The 20,555-nt window shown below is 46.7% G+C and overlaps 1 protein-coding gene across 1 annotated transcript in view; it reads left to right on the forward strand.

Moving 5' to 3' along the window:
- Nucleotides 1-9,742: 9,742 nt before the first annotated feature.
- Nucleotides 9,743-20,555, forward strand: part of LGR4 (leucine rich repeat containing G protein-coupled receptor 4) — a 105,039-nt gene continuing 94,226 nt past the window's right edge. Inside the window, exon 1 of the mRNA XM_004585618.3 lies at nt 9,743-10,035. Coding sequence (XP_004585675.2) covers nt 9,851-10,035 — 185 coding nt within the window. The 5' untranslated portion in view covers nt 9,743-9,850. The remainder of the gene's footprint in view (nt 10,036-20,555) is intronic.

A 20,555-nucleotide genomic window follows, 5' to 3' on the forward strand; every position in this document is an offset into this window, starting at 1 on the left:
ATTGAACATTAACTGTGCTGGTAATCTTTTTCTCCTTCATTTTCACATTGTCACCACATGGTGGCGCCAAAGTGCCATTGCTCCTATTTCGGAATTTCCTGGTAGTTCTTGCTAAAGAAAGGTCCTAGGTTTAAAAATGTCCTTGCCACTCATGTTGCAGACCACATTGAATTTGGCATTTCTGGCTTCAACCTGGCCCAGCTCTCATTGTTTCAGGCCTTTGGGGAGTGAGCCAGCAGACGGAAGCTCACTATCTCTATGTCTGCATTGCTCTCTGAATCTCTTTTTCTCTCCCTAGTAAATGAGTGAAAAAAAAAAGCTGATCTTTTAACTCAAACTTACAATTGAGAATATTTTACAAAATTCGAAGTTCTGTAATAGGGAAACAATCTATCCTGAAAGAAAACAAAACTAATCAGCTAAAAGGTAATACTGCAGAAATGAATCCAGTATAAAGGTTGGGGTTGGGTTAGTATTAACTTTGGTCCCTCTACTAAATACATGTAACTATTAGAATGGAAATGTTATTTGGGTTTATGGTCGTTAACCCCAGCCAAGCTCAAACAGGACATTGGAGAAAGGAATTTCAGAGGCGACATGACATCTTCTTCCTTTTTTTTTTTTTTTAAGATTTAGTTATTTTTCTTGGAAAGTCAGATTTACAGAGAAAAGGAGAGACAGAGATAAAGATCTGGTTCACTCCCCAAGTGGCCACAATGGCAGCAGCTGAGCTGAACCAAAGCCAGGAGCCAGGAACCCCTTCCAGGTCTCGCACGCGGGTGCAGGGTCCCAAGGCTTTGGACCATGCTCGACTGCTTTCCAAGGCCACAAGCAGAGAGTTTAAAGGGAAATGGAGCTGGCAAGATATGAACTGGTATAGAGACAGGATTCTGGTACATGTAAGGTGAGGACTTTAGCCACTAGGCTACCACATCAGACCCCTTGACTTGCTCTCCAATGCTGAGTTTCCAAATTTCACAAAGTAATTGCAATTGCTAGCTGCTGGAGGGGAGAGGGGCCTTGCTGCACCTGTGTCCTGAGGCACCTGGGGAGATGCACATCCCAAGCCTGTGGCTGAACAGCCTGACAGACAAATCTACCATGATATTCTACTGCATCCCCCACCCAGACCGTGCTGCAACCAGCGAGAGCTAGCGCTTCCTGTGCCCCGGGGGGCTCTGAACAGCTACTGTTATCTCACTGAACTGTCCTAGACCCTCGCTGCAGCCTGAGACTCAGACCAGGCCAACGCTGCTTCCTTCCTTCTCTCAGCCGGGGCTGGCCTCACGGCTCTCCGTTATCCTCCTCCGCTTCCCTCCCAAACATTCTGTTCATGAGTAATCCTGCATCCATATCTGCTTCTTAGAAAACCCAAACGTGCACAGTCCCCTGGCAGGCAGTTATAAATGTGGGGGCGAAGGGACTACAGCAGAATCAGGAATTTCTTCAACATTTAGAACGCGGGTCCCACCCCCTGAGACCTAGCTTAGCAGGATCGATAGGCGGAGCTCTGACATTTCTGCTTTTAAAAGCATCGCTAGATGACTTATGTGAAGCTGATCCTGCAGTCGTCGCAAGTGGTTTCTAGCAGAGGAGAGTCTGAGAAATGAGTACATTCAAGAAAATGTATTCCTTTGAGAAGCAGTTACACAGGGGTGGGGAGAGGGGAGGGAAGCGGGGAGAGAGAAGGACATTTTAACTTGTCAACAATTTTACATCGTCATTTCCTGTACTTCCAGGTACATAAACAGGAATGCAGGATGGGAAGCAGTGAAATGAGGATCCCAAGGAGTGCTGCACTTTGGAATGCGAGCATCCCAAGTGGTAGCTTCACCCACAGCACCACAACACCAGCAGCACAGACTTTCAGGTAGCAGTTTAGTGCCTGTACTGATATTTAAATTCAACAGCTATTTCTCAGAGTCTTGGTTGTATCCGGTGAGCAGCATCAGAGGTGTCTTTTGGCTAAAGGGAAAGGGAAAGTTTTAAGAGACTAGGACTCAGGCCCGGCGCCATGGCCTAGTGGCTAAAGTCCTCTCCTTGAGGGCCTGGCGCGATAGCGTAGTGGTTAGGGTCCTCACCTTGCACGTACCGGGATCCCATGAGGACGCCGGTTCTAATCCCAGCAGCTCCACTTCCCATCCAGCTCCCTGCTTGCAGCCTGGGAAAGCAGTCGAGGATGGCCCAAAGCTTTGGGACCCTGCACCTGTGTGGGAGACCCGGAAGAGGTTCCTGGCTCCTGGCTTAGGCTCAGCTCAGCACCGGCTATTGCACTCACTTGGGGAGTGAATCATCAGAGGGAAAATCTTCCTCTCTGTGTATCTGGCTTTGTAATAAAAATAAATAAATCTTTAAAAAAGAGAGAGAGACCAGGACTCTCTGAGCCACTGGTTTGAGAAAGGGAACATTTTCAAGCTTGCAGTGGGCTCATATTACCCATTTTTGCAAGGGAATCTTCACCAGGACCCCCCTAAAGACCAGGACTGTAAAAGTGCTTGTACTTAATTTACCAGAAAAGATGGCCACCTTTGATGAGTGTCCCTCTGAATTTTACACAACTCCATTTTTCAAAAGTAACCAGTAGATTTCAATAAAATCGTATTTAAAAGTGTTGCTAAACTACGGCTGGTGGGCCAAAACTAGTCCAACACCTGTTTTTATTGAGACTCCTTGGAACCCAGGCACGTCTATTTGTTTCTGCATTATGTGTGGTCGCTTTCATGCTACCGTGGCACAGTTAAGTGGTTGCCACAGTGACCATGTGGCTCACAAATTCTTTACCAGGGAAAAAGTTTTGACCCCTTTTATAGAACAATTAAATCAAATATGAACAACCCAAAAGAAAATAAGCAGGTTAAGGAAATGTATAGACAACACATCACAGAGCACACTGGAATGTGCAATCAACACACGAGAAGATGCAGTGGTAAGAGGGAAATGCAAATCCAACCACACTGAGGTTATATTTTGTATGCGTCTGGTTCACACATATTTAAGTCTAACAGTATGAAGAGTCGGAGAGTTAATTTTTGCCGAGGGACACATAAACAAGTGCAGTGCACTTCAGAGCAATTTGGCAATGTCTAATAACGATCAGTGTACACAATGTAAGATTCAACAGCTTCCCTCCTGGGCAAGCACATGCAGGCTTGTAAAGCCAATAGGCCCCAATGGGAGAAACTCTTACACTGGTGGGCCAGAGCCCGACAAGACTATCCACAGTGCCACTGTTGGAAAACAAATGGAAATAAACTGAATGCTGATCAATGGGATGGTTAAGTAAATGCTGGCTGTGATGGCTACCTGTCAGCTTGACTGGTTTGAGGATGCCCAGACACTTGGTAACACTGTTACGTGCTTGTGAGTCTGTGCTGTGTCTTGATTAAGGAAGATTTCCTCACTGGTAGGGATAGACATTCCCCAATCCACTGAGGACAAACTCTGGGGAAAACCTTGGGAGAAGGGCGGAGTTGCTCCTTGTGTCCGAGCTGAGACATCCATTGACATCAGCTGATGTTGATGCTGTTAGACTCGCACGCACCTTCCAACATTGACTTCCTGCTCTCGTGCCTCAGCAACGACAACACTGTCTTTCCTGCACCTTCAGCAGGCAGATGGCAATTCACAGAATTTAACATCTTCAGTCACATGAGCTAATTCCTGCCAATCAATCTGTATGCATGTATGTATCTACTGTTGTTTCTGTTCTATGGAAAACTGCAAATATACTGTAAACAGTAATACCATATAGTAATGGAAATGAATGAATGCTGTCTATCTATTTCATGACCACTGTAAAAGCTCAAAGGTTGAACAAATGTCATGGAGCACAGCCGAACGTTGTGGCAGAGTGGGCTATGTCACTTTTGTAGTGCCAGCATCTCTTACCAGAGTGCTGGCTGAGTCCCGCCTGCTCCGCTGCTGATTCGACTTCTGAGTAATGCACACAGCCAGGCAGCAGAAGATGCCACAAGCACCTGGGCCCCTGCTACCCACGCCTGGGAGACCCACATGGAGTTCTTGGCTCTTGGCTTCAATCTGACCCAGGCCTAACTGCTGCGTCCATGTGGGGAGCAGATACGTGGATAGATCTATTGTCCTTGAGATAAACAGAGGGAGAAAGGAAGCCAAGAAGGCATGAACAGACGAAGGAAGAAGGGTGGGAGGGCTTAGGGAGGAAGGAAAGAAATGATAGACAAAGAAAAAGAAGGAGACAGGGAAGGAGAAAGAAAGGAAGAAAGGAATGAAAAAAATGAAAAAGAGAAAGAAGGAAAGATAGAAACAAAGAAACAGAGAGGAATGTAAGTGGATTTTTATTTTATTTTTTTAAAGATTTATTTATATCGGGCCCGGTGGCATGGCCTAGCGGCTAAAGTCCTCGCCTTGAACGCACCAGGATTTCATATGGGTGCCGGTTCTAATCCCAGCAGCTCCACTTCCCATCCAGCTCCCTGCTTGTGGCCTGGGAAAGCAGTCGAGGACGGCCCAAAGCTTTGGGACCCTGCACCCGTGTGGGAGACCTGGAGGAGGTTCCTGGCTCCTGGCTTTGGATTGGTGCGCACCAGCCCATTGTAGCTCACTTGGGGAGTGACTCATTGGATGGAAGATCTTCCTCTCTGTATATCTGATTTTGTAATATAAATAAATCTTTTTTTTTTTTTTAAAGATTTAGGTTTATTACAAAGTCAGATATACAGAGAAAGAGGAGGAGAAACAGAGAGGAAGATCTTTGGGCCGTCCTCGACTGCTTTCCCAGGCCACAAGCAGGGAGCTGGATGGGAAGTGGAGCTGCCGGGATTAGAACCGGCGCCTATATGGGATCCCGGCACGTTCAAGGCGAGGACTTTAACCGCTAGGCCACGCCACCGGGCCCGTAAGTGGATTTTTTAAAAAGATGTATGAATGTATGTATGTATCAGAAAAGCAGATATACAGCGAGAAGAATACAGAGAGAAAGATCTTCCATCCACAATGGCTAAAACTGAGCCAATCCGAAACCAGGAGCCAGGATCTGGGTCTCCCATGCAGGTGCAGGGTCCCAAGGCTTTGGGCCATCTTCGACTGCTTTCCCAGGCTATTAGCAGAGAGTTGGAAGGGAAGCTGAGCAGCTGGGACATAAACTGGCCTCCATATGTGATCCTGGCGCACACAAGGTGAGGGCTTGAGCCACTGGTCTTTCATGCTGGGCCCAGAAGCTAGATGTTAAGGACAGTCTGAAATAGTATGTTTTATATATATAAAAAGGTATTATATATTGTTTAGGAATACATATGAAAATAGGCATGGGGACTGGTGCTGTGGCATGTAAGTTAATCCTCCACCTGTGGTGCTGGCATCTCATATGTGTGTTGGTTCAAGTCCCAGCTACTCCTCTTCTGGTCCAGCTCCCTGCTGATGTTTTGAGAAGAGCAGCAGAAGATGACTGAGGTCCTTGGGCCGTGAAGCCACATGGGAGACCCAGAAGAAACACCAGGCTCCTGGCTTCAGATTGGGCCAGCTCTGGCCATTACAAACATTTGGAGAATGAACCAATGAATGGAAGATTTCTTTGTCTTCTCTTTCTGCAAATCTGCCTTTCAAATAAAAATAAATAAATCTTTAGAAAAAAGAAACTAGGCATGGAAAATAATTCTGAAATAAAAGTGCTTCTCAAGAAGACAAAAAGGGGAGGAATATATCTAACATGGGGTACAAAAGGACTTTGAACCGCACCTGTAAATCTTTCTTAAGCTGGTTGCTATGAACTGAAACATTTTGTTTTCCTTAGTCAGAAATGTTTTATAAAGGTAAAACTCTTGTGTTTGAGGGATTTTCTTTTTGGAGGACATTTTTTTTTCTTCAAGTTTTTTTTATTTGAGAGAGAGAGAGAGAGAGACAGAGAGAGACAGAGAGAAAGGGCCCAGCTCAATAGCCTAGCGGTTAAAGTCCTTGCCTTAACTGCGCTGGGTTCCCATATAGGCGGCAGTTCTAATCCCAGCAGCCTCGCTTCCCATCCAGCTCCATGATTGTGGCCTGTGAAGCAGTTGAGGACAGCTCAAAGCTGTGGGACCCTGCCCCCACATGGGAGACCCGGAAGAAACTCCTGGCTCCTGGCTTGAGATTGGCTAAGCTCCAGCCTTTGTAGCTGCTCGGGGAGTGAACCATCGGATGGAAGATCTTCCTCTCTGTCTCTCCTCCTCTCTGTATATTTGCCTTTCCAATAAAAATCAATAAATCTTAAAAGAAAAAAAAAGAAGCTTTATAATATTTAAAAGAGAGAGAGAGATTGAAAGAGAATTTTTCATATACCATGATAGTGAGGGCTGGGCTAAGGCTAAGCCAGGAGCCAGAAATTCATGCGAGCTGGTACCCGGGTGGGATGCCAGCTCCACGGGCAGCAGCTTTCCTGCTATGCCACAATGCTCACAGCAGCCTCCACTTGTTCTCGAGGCCTTGATGCTACCTCGACAGCAATGAGAGTGGGGTGCTCATTCCCAGCACCCCAAACCAGGAAAAAGTGTACATGGCAGGGATGAGAGACTAACTTGGGTTTTTGCTCATCGTCTAGTTTTTCTTTGGCTTGTTGACGTCTTTCCAGTCACTGCTCATGTAAGAACTGCTTGATTTTCTCTAGTTACCTGTGATAGTGTTCTTAAGATTACCATTGTTTGCTTTTATTTTTATGCTTTCATGGGACATCTGAGCAAAGAAATAAAAATTAATTTAACTGATTTGTTTTTAGTGACAAGTACACAGAATATAGCAACTATAAGACATGTTAGCACGTTAACAGATTTCACATTTTTTTTCTTCCTTACCCAAGACAATTGTTCTGATTTTTTTTGTCTCATTAAGCTGCAAGTCTGAATGTACCTTTCTTATAGGAATTCATCTGAAAGATAAGAGGAATTTATTCTTCAACAAAACCTCTCTCTCTCCTTCCTCTAAAATTTGACTCTCTATTTTCCTTAAGTTGCCAGCCATCCCATTTTCATTCCTTGAAAGCAGACTGAAGTTGTACCAGTTGTGGATCACCTAGGGCTTTTCACTTGAGCATCAAACCGGTGATGAGTGGGCTCCAGTCAGGCCTACCAAATCATTTTGCATTTTAAATCAAGCTTTACAGGTGCTTCTTACGCTCATATCTTGAAATAAATGAAACAAGTCATCTGATAGATGTACAATGCGTTGATAGTTTTTAACTGTTAATGACAGACAGAAGACAATGATGCTCACAGCAAGTGTTGAAAAAGACAGGTCTTAAAGGAGTTCGTTGGAGAAATCAGCATCGTGGTCTTCTCACTTCACTTTCTAATGAACCATGCTAGAAAACAATAGAAATGACTGAGGCAGAGAAAGCCAATGTGAGGGGCACTCCAAGACAAGAAGCAAGGCACCCAGTTGTGCTGCGACAACCTTGGACACAGCACTGCAACGTTGAAGAGCTCCAGGATTCTTATCTTGCTCAGAGGAACTATGTCATTCCTGAGACTTGGAGGGGAAGTTACCCATGCATGTAATGACTCTGCAGATAAATGCGGTATATGCTGGTCAAGTGCTCGAGCCGGCATTGTTTTTAAGATAAACTCTTGAGGGTCCAGTGTGGTAGCCTAGTGGCTAATGTGTTCTTGCATGTGTCGGAATCTCACATGGGCACCTGTTCGTGTCCCAGCTGCTCCACTTCCCATCTTGCTTCCTGCTTATGGTCTGCGAAATCAGTCGAGGACAGCCCAAAGCCTTGGGACCCCGTACTTGCTGCAAGGAAAGCCAATGTGAGGGGCACTCCAAGACAAGAAGCAAGGCACCCAGTTGTGCTGCGACAACCTTGGACACAGCACTGCAACGTTGAAGAGCTCCAGGATTCTTATCTTGCTCAGAGGAACTATGTCATTCCTGAGACTTGGAGGGGAAGTTACCCATGCATGTAATGACTCTGCAGATAAATGCGGTATATGCTGGTCAAGTGCTCGAGCCGGCATTGTTTTTAAGATAAACTCTTGAGGGTCCAGTGTGGTAGCCTAGTGGCTAATGTGTTCTTGCATGTGTCGGAATCTCACATGGGCACCTGTTCGTGTCCCAGCTGCTCCACTTCCCATCTTGCTTCCTGCTTATGGTCTGCGAAATCAGTCGAGGACAGCCCAAAGCCTTGGGACCCCGTACTTGCTGCAAGGCCTGGAAGAAGCTCCTGGCTCCTGGCTTTGGATTGGCTCAGCTCCTGCCATTGTGGCCACTTGGGCAGTGAACCAGAGAATGGACGAGCTTTCTGACTCTCCTTCTGTAAATGTGATTTTCCAATAAAAATAAATAAATCTTTAAAAAGACAAACTCCTGCATATACAGATGATGGAAATATTTCACTTTAAATTTTTTTTTTTTTTTTTTTTTTTTTGGTCTGTCTCACCAGGTAACTTAAGTGGTGACATTTTAAAACTGCTTGCTTTTTTACAGCATTCGGAAAACGTGTCTCCAGTATAGAGAAAAGCAAGCACAAGGCATGGCCAGCAGCAGGCAAGGAGGGTCCTGTTAAGGCAGTCCTCGGGGGAGATAATGGGCTTTGTGGGTGTCAGGTAGGCCACGAGGACTCAGGGTCTAGACCACGGTGATCATTAAACACACCAGGGCTGCCGCCGGCTTCTCAAGGCTGGAATCGTGGCGCTGCCAGAGTTAGGACGTCTGCAGAATATGCCCAGTGTTCAGACACATCACCTCCTTCGACCTTAGAAACATCCCCACGTTTTACGATTTTAAAGCAGTCTGCTTTGTGTCATGGATGATTCGTTGCTAGGATTTAGCTACCGAATGTATGCCCAGATAGGCATAAAGATCCGGGGGGAAGTGAGACGCGGCAAGACGCACCCTGTTTTACTTTAGGATATAACTAAACCCCCAAGATTTGTGTCAGATTAAGGAAAACGCTTTCCCTCCTCCTTAAAAAGTCATTTTTCCGTTTGCATGGCTCCCAGTGTCCTCACCCTCCGGCAGCTGAGAGTCATTTGAAACTTAACCGGAGGCTGCAGGCAAGTTCTACTTTTCAGGTCATCCAATTTAGGAGATCCAATTTCTGCAGAGGGAAAGGAAAGACGGGTGAGGGGAGGAAAAAAAAAAAAACCCAGACTCCTCGTCTTTCGATCTTTCCACCTTCAACCCGCAACCTGCCACACAAATCCAGCCAAGTCAGGGATTTTTGCCTGGAACCACCAACACCACTACCTTGTCACTCACGCCCGAGACACACGCCCCTCCGATCCCACTCTTGGCCAATGGCAGCTCCCCTCCCAGCATAGCAATGAGCTCGAGACCTCCCCGGGCCAATGGCGCTCCGGGAGAAGGGTTAGTTTTGCATGTACCTAAATGATTTGCATAACGCAGCGGCCGGGGGCTTGAGAATCGGAGCGCGCAACCCTAGAAGGGAAAAGGACGGGAAGAGCTCGAGCGGCGGCGGGGAGAGCGCGCGGCGCCCGGGTGTTGGTCGGCGAGCCGAGGCGGGGGCTGGGACGAGGGGCCGGCATGGCTGGAGACTGCACTCCGCACGCTTGAGCAGCGGCTGCGACGGCGAGGCCGGGGCGAGCAGGCGGGTGCGATGGGAGCGCGCGGCCCCGGCAGCTGCGCGGGGCCGGCCCGGCTGGCCTGAGCCTCCGGCCGAGCGGGGCCGCCCGTGCCTCTTCCATGGAGCAGCGGGAAGGGCGAAGGTCCGGAGCGCCGCGTCCCTGCGCTGCTGCTGCTGCTGCTGCTGCTGCTGCTGCGGAGGCGGCGGGCTGCTGAAGGCGCCCAGCCCCGCGCCCACTGCCCAGGGAGAGCGAGCCCCCCGCCCCAGCCCGCAGGCCGAGCGAGCGGCGCCCGGGACAGGCCGGCGCGGGAGGCGGCCGCAGCGATGCCGGGCCCGCTGGGGCTGCTCTGCTTCCTCGCCCTGGGGCTGCTCGGCTCGGCCGGGCCCAGCGGCGCGGCGCCTCCTCTGTGCGCGGCGCCCTGCAGCTGCGACGGCGACCGTCGGGTGGACTGCTCCGGGAAGGGGCTGACGGCCGTGCCGGAGGGGCTCAGCGCCTTCACCCAAGCGCTGTGAGTGTGGCTGGCGGGGTCTCGGACGGGGTGGGGTGAGGGGGCGATCCTGGGTCCGGGCCGGCCGTCTCTCTCCTGCCACCCCCAGTACCCTGGGGAGGGGGACACTGGGAGACGCCGCCACCTGTGTGGGGGTACTGGGCGCCCTCTTCCGCCCCGCGGGCTCTCCAAACTTTGCAGTGAGAGTCTCTCTCCTGGACTTTTTTGGCACAGTCGCCCTCCTCCCCCTGGCACAGATATACGTGTGTGTGTGTGTGTGTGTGTGGCCAAGGAGACATTTGGAAACGCTTGCCCCTGGCAACCGGTTCACGCGGGCTCTGGCTCGGTCGGCCGGCAGGTCTCGCCAGTTGACCCTAAGTGTGTGAACCGAGGCACGTTGCCCTGAGGCCGCACCTGGAGCCTCGTGGGCTCTGGCACTCGTGGGGGAAGAAACACCTGTATCGTGGCCCGGGAGAGTGCGACCTGGCGTCTCGGCCCAGCACCGCTCTCGGACTCGCTCAGAAAGATCCAGGATTCCAGAGCACGCAGCAGGGCCGGAGCCAAGAAGGAGAGAAATGACAGGCTCGTGCTAGTGGAAATGCTCCTGACCCCAGTGAGGCCTGTCGGGAGGCAGGCTGACCCTGCGTGCAGGGGTTTGAGAGAGAAAGCCTCAGAGTGTGCGTTCCGTCGCCACGCAAGGCAGGCGCCAGGCTTCGCTGCACCCAGCCAGAGAAACTTAGGGAGCTGCCCGAGTTCCGAGGGAGTCCCTCACTCCTAGGGCTGTGCCGCCCCAAGTCTCCCGCCTCCGACGGGAACTGTAGAAGTTTCCCTCGGAAAAGGGGAGGGCTCCGACAGAGGTGTTGGGGGTGGTGTTGGCAGATGCCAGCGAGAGAGGAAGAATAGGGTGAGGGAGGGTAGGCTTGTGCGCTCTTCTTGCGTTGTGTGGCCTGTGGGAGATTTACCTAAGGGCCCGCGGAAGGGCTGTTTGAGAGAGGAATGAAGTTGTGGGAGGCCCTTGGGAAAATGAAATTCTTTTTCCCTGATTGCTCCTGAAGGAATCTCTTAGAAATGGACTGTCTCCCTGAAAGCAGCCACGACCCTATGAAGAAAGCCCCTGTTTGTAGACCAGGCTGTGTCTCCAGGTGGGTGGTCGGCAGGTGTTTTTGCTTGCCCTCTCGGGGTGGCATATTAGGGAGTTGGATGGAGACCTCGGAGCTTGTTTCAATCTCCTACTGAGTCTCCTCCTGTCCCCCCTCAGGTGTGTTTTGGCAATTGAAGCTATTTTCCTGCAGTGCAGTGCAGTTTAAGTTCTCACAGAAAAAAGAAATGGTTAGCTTTGCGGTAAAAAAAAAAGGGGGGGGGGTTTGTTCGCGAAAGTATGTTAAAGGGCAGTGAGGTGAGGGGACTGAAGAGCAGGGTAGGGAAGATGGAGTTCCCTGTTCCCCCAAATCCTCTAGGAACGTGTAAGGCTCTGATGTCAAGAAGAGAGGTGCCTTCACGTGAACCTCTGAGGAGGCCCTGCTGTGTAACAGAGAGGTGGGATTTGAGTGTTTTGATATAGAGTGGTAATGACCTTGTTGAGCAGCTTCCTTGAATTTTAACAGATTTAACTTGCCCCACAAGGAAAATGCTATTTTACATTAGCACCTAAACCTGCAAAGAAATACCCCATGTTTATGAGTGTATGCACCTCCCCGGAGAGCTCCAGACACCCTTCTGTAGAACTTGGGCAGGGAGTGCGAAGCTATGTCGTTAGCTCTGAGCTTTCCAAAAGTTGCTATTCACGGCTTGCAAACGTGTAGACAATGACTAGATTGAATTGCCGAAACTGCATCATGCCACCACCTTTTCAGCTGCATGGTGAGCAAATATGCCATTTTTTAAAAAAAAATTGTGACCTATGAGGAAAGCTGGCAGCACATATCAATAACTCCTTACTTCATCCTAATTGCCTGATCTCACCCTCCAACGTAGAGATTACCAGGCCAGCCAATATAGAGGAGTTTCCACAGGCAGTAAGCTTACGAGGAGACCAGCTAGCGCCATGCACCTACAAGCTGTGTATCAGAAGGGGCAGGTGCTGCAGGTGCACACTTCAGTGGTCCTGGCAGGATACCTGGGGACCACCTGGAGTCTTTTGTCCAGGTGGTTTCAGTCTGCTCTCCCATCCACTGATACCAAGACACTAATCCTATGAATCCTAAGCTTTTGATCCCCTGGTCTTTTTTTCTGCAGTGTGCATATCAAAGCCTACTTAGTTATCTAGAAAATTAAAGATAAAAATAGAAGTTAAAATGCCAAGACATAACTATTAACCAAAGTTTTTTTATTTCCTACCCATTCCTCGTGGACTTGTTCATTCATAGTATTTTCACCTCCCACGGGGTTTCTGCATCCGCCTTTGGGTACCCAGAACTAACAGATTCTAGTTTCCCCAACTTGGAATCCACACAGGTAGGACCTAGTGGACACTTAAGGTGCTGGAGTGAGTACCAAGTATGTAAGACATCACAGAACTGGGCAGAACTGGGCCTTGGACGTCAGATACCTTTCCCACAAGGGATTGTCAAGTCTCGCCTTATCAGCATTTAGCCTTTTGTCCAGATTTGAGAAGGCCGTAGACTGAGGATACCTGTTCTTAGGCTCGTCTAAACTTGTTGAGCAGTGTCTATTTCCTGCTGAAAGCTGCCTTCTGTGAGTCTGGGGATGGAGTCAGAGGTAATCCTCAGATTCCCCCCTCGCGCTAGGTGCCGCACCTGGAGGGATTACGTGGTGTTGAATAGCAGTTTCCACTCTTGTGTCACGACGCACTGGCTTGTCCTCATTCACCCCAAGCTGCGTAAAAAGAGCTAAGCTTACTAAATCTGAGATTCTGACGTGTATGTGAATCAAAGGGATTCATAGTTAGGCCTGTGTTAAGAGGTACCTGTTACATTAATCACTTACCTTCAAAAATTAGGGGAGAAAGAGATGAAGTGACAGTGGTGATGGGCAGGAGATTGAGCCATGTCTTACTGCCGCGAAGGTTGGCAAGTGTGGACCTGGGACATGAGTTTTCACATGCCAGCTGTCCTTCGTGCCCATCTAACACTTGGAAAGACTGTTTCTGTGGTTTCCTGCAGAGTGGAGGATCTGAGCTCTTAATGACAGCCCTAAGCATGCCACTGAATAATTGTGTGGCCTTGGGCAAGTCATTCCACTTTTGTGTCTGAGTTTCCTTATCTGAATACCTGGTGTTTTTTTGGTTTGTTTTGCTTCCAGCAGTTCTATGATTTTATAATTTCTACACAAAATTTTAGGGTGTCATGTGATGATAAGATTCTCATGTTCAAAGATGGGAGAGTAGTAGGAGCTTCTTCCAGTTCCGTTTACACAAGCAATTTTCCACTCACTTGAAGGAGTTCTTTGTATTTAGGAGTGTATGTTAGGAAATTTGCCATGGAGACTTGTTGCAGAATGCATGACTAGCTAAGGAGCTTTGCGAGGGTAGTATTCTACCTTGCTTGTTTCCTGTGGGTATGGCTTAACACTTGGAAAATAAAATCGCCCTGTTTCAGTAATTTGGACACTGGACAAAAAAATTGCCCAGTGTCCTCACTTCTACATAATTAGTCATAATCTCTGGATGCTTTACAGTGTGTGTATCCTATAGAGTAGAAAGTTATGAACTTTTTTTTTTTTAAGCATTGGTGGTAACCTGAAGGCTTTTGAAGTGTTTTTCAAGAATCTTTGGCTTTTTCTTGGAAGCGCAATTTCCATTTCTTCCTGAAGGTGGTTTGTTTTTTTTTTTTTCCCTCTGTACACCTTTCTTTTTTACTGGTGTTATCTGGAAGTAACTTTTTATGTCTCTTTGGATGTTTGCTGTTTTCTATGGCTGCTGAGGTTAGTAATCAGTGATTGTTTATGCCTTCTTGCTATTAGACTTGGTATTTTTTATTTTCTGAGTTGTTTTCTGTGAATTTCAGGGATAGTTTAGTTTGGGTAGTGTGTGTCCTTTTAGAGACGTATTCATTTTCTCACACAAATTAACCCTGTTCAAAATAAGGACAACATAGGGAGGGTTTTAAGCATGGATGTTTTATTTGATGAACCAGCAAAGCACTCAGTTCTCTATAAATACTGGAGAAGAAGGATGGCTCTGCAGCGACCTGCAGAGCTGGAGCACAGAACTGTCAATAATTGACAGGAGAGACCTTGAGTGAGGCAGGTGCGTAACCCTTCCCGGCCTTGGTTTCCTCATCTGTGAAACTAGAAGGTAGCAACTCTCACTGCCAGATGTTCAGTCTGAGTTTTGGTTTTCGTGTCTCTCAGGTTCTCTGGGTCCTGTTCCGTGAAGGACAGCTGCCTAACATGAGCTCTCTCATTCATTCAGGATACTACTCCAGTTATCCAGTTTAATTGGAATCTTTCTATCCAATTGGGAATTTACTGTCTCAAAGCAACCATTCTGTTATTCTGTGGTAATTCTCTTATTCTGTGATTTTTAAAGCTTGCAGTAACTAACAGCGTTTTATGATTACTAGTCAAGCTAAGGGCTCAGGCTGTCATTGTATCTCAAGTGTTTAATGTCCAGGCAGTCAGTTGATCCTTAGCATTAGAATTGTAAGGTAACATCTGACAGCTTAATCTCTTAGGAATGATCCAAGGTCTGTATCAGTATAGGTAGATGCAGGCAAGTTCAGGCATTCTGTTGTCTTCTGTGAATCTGTCTTTCAGGTTGTTACTGTTGTCTTTAATAGTGGAAAGTACTGACAGTATACTAGTTTTGGTTTCTGTTCTCCTTGAATGTATCTTTCTTTTTCAGTAGTGACCACTGGTACTAGATGATGGCTAATGTCTGTTTCCTTTGACTTTCCATGAGTGTAAGAAGTAGTAAGAATGTTCAGTGATTCATTCACATCTTCCTATCTGCTACCTTTGAACTGCAAAAAAAGGAAGTATGTAAATGAAAGAACCATAAAAGCAGAGTATTTGTTAGCATATCTGGATTAAAAAAGTAATGCTGTTAACTTTGAAAAGGTAACTGACAGAACTAAAAGTGTTCTTGCTAAAACAGCCTTTTAATTTGTCAAATTGGACCTCAAAGTTTTAGGCTCAGAAACAAGTTTTCCAGTTTATTATTTACCCGAGCCTTAACACCTGTATGGCTAGGCTGACGTTTGTTTTCCTGTAGATAAAGACTGTAGGTCATTCTTTTCTCCCCCCCACCCCACTTTGTTTAGTAAAGTGAGTGTCAAAAAGCTTCACGGAGGGTGATATAATGCTATAATCCTGAATACCTTCATGGGAGAAAAAAAAAAGTCTAGGGCTCTTAGCAATCAGTACGTTTATACAATGGCTAATTTGTCAGTCTTTCTTGACATTTCTTTTGTTTCTTTAAGCACCTGATGGTCAGACTGTTTGCCAGGTGTCAGTCCTATTGTCTGAACTTGAGTGAGTTCAAAATGGAGTTTAGAAAGCAGTGTCAGCATGACACTGAGCCTGACTGTATAGTTCATATACATCTGGTAGTTTCTCACCTTCCTAATGTCTTAAGCAAGTTGGTACTCAAATATTCCTTTTAAATATCAAGAGGAAACTGTAGCACTGTACTTTGAGTCACCATCACACATGCATATTTGTTGTTAAACTTTGCATGCAGCCAGCCAGGCTATTTTTAGCAAGATTCTTACAAAGTACACTGCAGTATTCTGTGTCGTGTGCAGACAATTAAAACTCTAAATGTTTGGGTTGGTTATTTTTAGCCTCTAAGACATACTTTTGTATTGTTACATATTTTAATTGTCAAAAAAGCATGCTAGGCAGGTCCTCCCCTACCACAGATTCGACGTGATATATTTCTCATTTTAAATGCAAATGATGTAGGTTTAGGAATACCTTTGCAAGAGTCTTGTTCCAAGAAATGAGCATTTAGAAAAAATATCTAATATTTATTTTTTAAAAGAAGTGTATTTCTTAGCTTTCTTTACTGAAAGACCTTATCAATCGCTTCTCGGCCTTTTGGCTAAGATCAAGTGTGAAAGACCTTATGGAAAAACCATTGCACCACTCCCCTGGGACAGCCTATTGTCCCATAGAATATAAGAATATCTTTATAAGGAAATGTAAACCATAGGTATTTTGAGAGTCAGCTGGACCAAGACTGGGTACACGTTTAGATCACAGACGGTTGTCTATACAAGTGAGACAGCGTGTGGAGGGAGCATATTTAATATATTCTGTAACAATTGCTGATTCTTGTCCTCCACATTTGGGTTGTGTATAAATATTCTGAATCAAGATAAGTCAAAGGCTGTGTAAGCCCCCTTAACTAGTTGTTTGGTTTTCCTATTTTTATGCTAGGAGAAGCAGAAACTTTTTTTTTTAACAGAGGTTTAAAAATAATGTTGACTGTTGAAAGGATAAAAATCTCATTGCACCAAGACCAAAACGTTTTGATACTGTATCTAAATCAGGGTATAGAATACAACATCCATAAAAAATTTGATTTGGATTCTTCCTGTCCCCTTGTACTTTTGAAGTTCTACTGGGGAGATTTTCCATCTCCAGAAGAGTGACAAATTTGGCAGACCCTGGTTTCTTTACCTGGAAGCTTAGTGGGCATGGCTGAGGCGTGTGCCCAGGAATGCTCTGGCTCTCACTTCTCTGGTTCCCTGCTGCAGCTCGTAGTATAACCCACAAAGTCATTTCGTGCAAGTGGTGACATAGAAACTCCCCCGAAAACTTGGTTTTCTTTTGGAGCTGAGCCTGATTGTATAGTTTATAGAAGATGAGTTTTGTAATTCTCACTCCTGCCATCCTGGGGTTTGGAAGGAGCAGAATGGGAAGCAGGCGTGCTTCTAAGTGAGCAGTCTCTTCTCGCAAACTGTAAGGTTTGAGCTTTGACGTTGTGTTTTGGGTTTTTACCATTTCCTTAAGGGTCAGACTTCAGGTTTAGAAGCCTTTGAATCAACTGTAAGGATTATAAATGAAAGGCTTGATAGGTCAGATGTTTTCAGGAGAATGAATGTCCCTGGGTGCTCCTCTGCTCTAGAATGTCACCTTCCAGTGTGCACACACCATCTTAGAGTGGCTTTCTTGCAGAATTCTCTGTAGAAGGAGAGAGCCGTGTCTCTTGAGAAACTTAGCACCTTATAAAGTCTCTAATGTCCTGAAATCTGCCAAGTCTTCTCTCCAGTTGTCAGGGGAGGGAAATCAAGGCTAACCTTTGGGATGCTTCATGCCTTTGGAGGCTGTTAACTACTGGTTCAGGTGCTCAATGAATCAAGCTCTGTATCTTCTTTTTTTTTTTTTTTAAGATTTATTTTCATTACAGTCAGATATACACAGAGGAGGAGAGACAGAGAGGAAGATCTTCCGTCCGATGACTCATTCCCCAAGTGAGCCGCAACGGTCAGTGCGCGCCGATCCGAAGCCGGGAACCTGGAACCTCCTCCGGGTCTCCCACCGCGGGTGCAGGGTCCCAATGCATTGGGCCGTCCTCGACTGCTTTCCCAGGCCACAAGCAGGGAGCTGGATGGGAAGTGGAGTTGCCGGGATTAGAACCAGCGCCCATATGGGATCCCGGGGCTTTCAAGGCGAGGACTTTAGCCGCTAGGCCAAGCCGCTGGGCCCCAAGCTCTGCAGCTTCTAAGTGTGCTGATTGCCTTTTGGAACCTTGTCAAACTATTTTAGCTCACATCAAGTTGGGTATTTTCAGAATTCTCATTAGAAGGGATTGAATGCATTATTTTTTAGATTTTTAACACCTTTATTTGCTTGAAATGCCAAAGGGGGCCTTTGCAGTAGTTTAGCTTCCCAATAGTACTAATTGCCTGCAGTACTAATATTCCATAGCCATTCTAGACAGATTCCCCAGGTCAGGTCTAGTCTCAGCTGCTCCACCTCTGATCCAGCTCTGTGATTCTGGTCTGGGGAAGCAGTAGAGAATAACCCAACTCCATGTGCCCCTGGAAGGAGCTCCTGGCTCCTAGCTTCAGATCGACTCAGCTCTGGCTGTGGCGGCCATTTGGGGGAAGTAAACCAGTGGACTAAAGATCTCATCTCTTTCTCTCCTCTGTAAATCTGCCTTTCTAATAAAAATAAATAGATCTTTTTAAAAAATGCTAAAGGACAGAGAGAGAGAGAGAGAGAGAAAGAATGCGAGAGCAAGCTACCCTACACTTGTTCACTTCCCTGTGGCTGCAGCAGCCAGGCTTGGTCAGGCGAGGTCCCAGAGCCAGGAACTCTGTCCAGGTCTTCCACAGAGCAGTGGCCAGACAGTGAGGCATCGTATGCTGCCTTCCAGGCACACTGACAGAGCTGGATCTGAAACAGCATATCCAGGACTTGAACTGGACCGGTGCTCTGACATCCTGAATGAATTTAATACATTTGAAATGTTTTTGTACCAAATTTTAGAACAACATTTTATTTTGTATTTGAAAGAAAGCGATACAGAGAGAAGGGGAGACAGAGGTTTTCCATCTGCTCTTTCACTCCCCAAATGGCTGCAGCGGCCAGAGCTGAGCTGATTCTAAGCCAGAAGCCAGGAGCCTCCTCTGGGTCACCCACATGGTTACAGAGTTGCAAGGACTTGGGCCATTCTGCTCTGCTTTACCTGGCCACAAGTGGGGATCTGGATTGGAACTGGAGCAGTCAGAACTAAAACCAGTGCCTGAATGGGATGCTGAAGACAGAGGCTTGGCTATGTCATGGTGCCAGCCTATATGCTAAATTTTATAAATATACATTATGAGTTTACCAACTGATGTTTAGCAGTTTGTCATAATCTCTGTTTTCATCTTTTCTGTACTGCCTCTGTTAGCCAATCTCATTTGATTCTTAAAAAAAATACTTGGGCCCGGCACGATGGCGTAGTGGTTAAGGTCCTCACCTTGCATGCCTGGGATCCCATATGGGCACCAGTTCTAATCCCATCCAGCTCCCTGCTTGTGGCCTGGGAAAGCAGTCAAGGATGGCCCAAGGCTTTGGTACCCTGAACCCGTGTAGGAGACCCGGAAGAAGCTCCTGGCTCCTGGCTTCGGATTGGCTTAGCCCCAGTCGTTGCGGCCGCTTGGGGAGTGAATCATTGGATGGAAGATCTTCCTCTGTCTCTCCTCCTTTCTGTATATCTGACTTTCCAATAAGAATAAATAAATATTAAAATAAATACTTGATGTTTTCTTTTTTTTTTTTTTTATTATTGGAAAGCCGGATATACGGAGAGGAGGAGAGACAGAGAGGAAGATCTTCCATCCGATGTTTCACTCCCCAAGTGAGCCGCAACGGGCCGGTGTGCACCAATCCGAAGCCGGGAACCTGGAACCTCTTCCGGGTCTCCCACGTGGGTGCAGTGTCCCAATGCATTGGGCCGTCCTCAACTGCTTTCCCAGGCCACAAGCAGGGAGCTGGATGGGAAGTGGAGCTGCCGGGATTAGAACCGGCGCCCATATGGGATCCCAGGGCGTTCAAGGCGAGGACTTTAGCCGCTGGGCCACGCCGCCGGGCCCCAAAACTTGATGTTTTCTTATGAAGAAGTTTCTTGTTGGCCTTGTATTCTCCAAAGTCATTTACAGTTCATTATTGTTATCCAGTTTTGTTTTTTTTTTAATGTCACAATGGATTCTCTGGTCTTCTTTTATAAGAATATTCTTATAAACTGGCTTTCAAAATGATTGCTATTATTTTGGTTTGTGGCTGATTCAGTCAGGACTCAGTAGGACATTCTAGATATTGGGCGAGTCACTTTACTGTCTTGTACCCCAATTTCCCATATGCGAAAAGAGGGTATTTGCTTTATCTTTCTTTTTTAAAGATTTATTTTATTTTTATTGGAAAGACAGATACACAGAGAGGAGGAGAGACAGAGAGGAAGATCTTCCACTCGGTGATTCTCTCCCCAAGTGGCTGCAACGGCCAGAGCTGAGCCTACTCAAAGTCAGGAGCCAGGAGCCTCTTCTGGGTCTCCATAAAGGTGCAGGGTCCTGAGGCTTTGGGCCTTCCTCGACTGCTTTCCCAGGCCACAAGGAGGGAGCTGGATGGAAAGCGGGGCTGCCGACATTAGAAATGCCGTCTATATGGGATCCAGAAGTGTGTAAGGTCAGTACTTTAGCCACTAGGCTACTGCTCAGGGCCCCAATGTGTTTGCTTTATCTTCATGATCACACCTAGGAATTTTTTTTTTTTTTTGATTTACATTGAGTGAGGATCCAACTTTTCTCTTGGGAGTGACTGGATAGTTGTCCATGTCTTTACCACCTTGTGATTCAGAATTCTGCATCTCGTCCTTCATTCTTTGAATTCATGTCACAGTCAAAACTTGTTGCAGACTTAACAGGTGAGCCCCTGTCCTGACTGTAAAAGGCTCTTCAGCTGACAGATTTTTTTTCATCCAGAAATCCATAAAGATACTGACAGAGAAAGAAGCGTGGGGCATAAAAAGTTCATGGAATATGTATATTATGAAGATAGTCTGTGTGGATTTAATGATTTTTGTACCAAAATGAACTTATCAGTATTTCCATTGCCCGTGACCTTGTTGTGTTTTTCCATGAAGACAC

This window comes from Ochotona princeps, chromosome 4, assembly GCF_030435755.1.
Source record: "Ochotona princeps isolate mOchPri1 chromosome 4, mOchPri1.hap1, whole genome shotgun sequence".
Taxonomy (NCBI): domain Eukaryota; kingdom Metazoa; phylum Chordata; class Mammalia; order Lagomorpha; family Ochotonidae; genus Ochotona; species Ochotona princeps.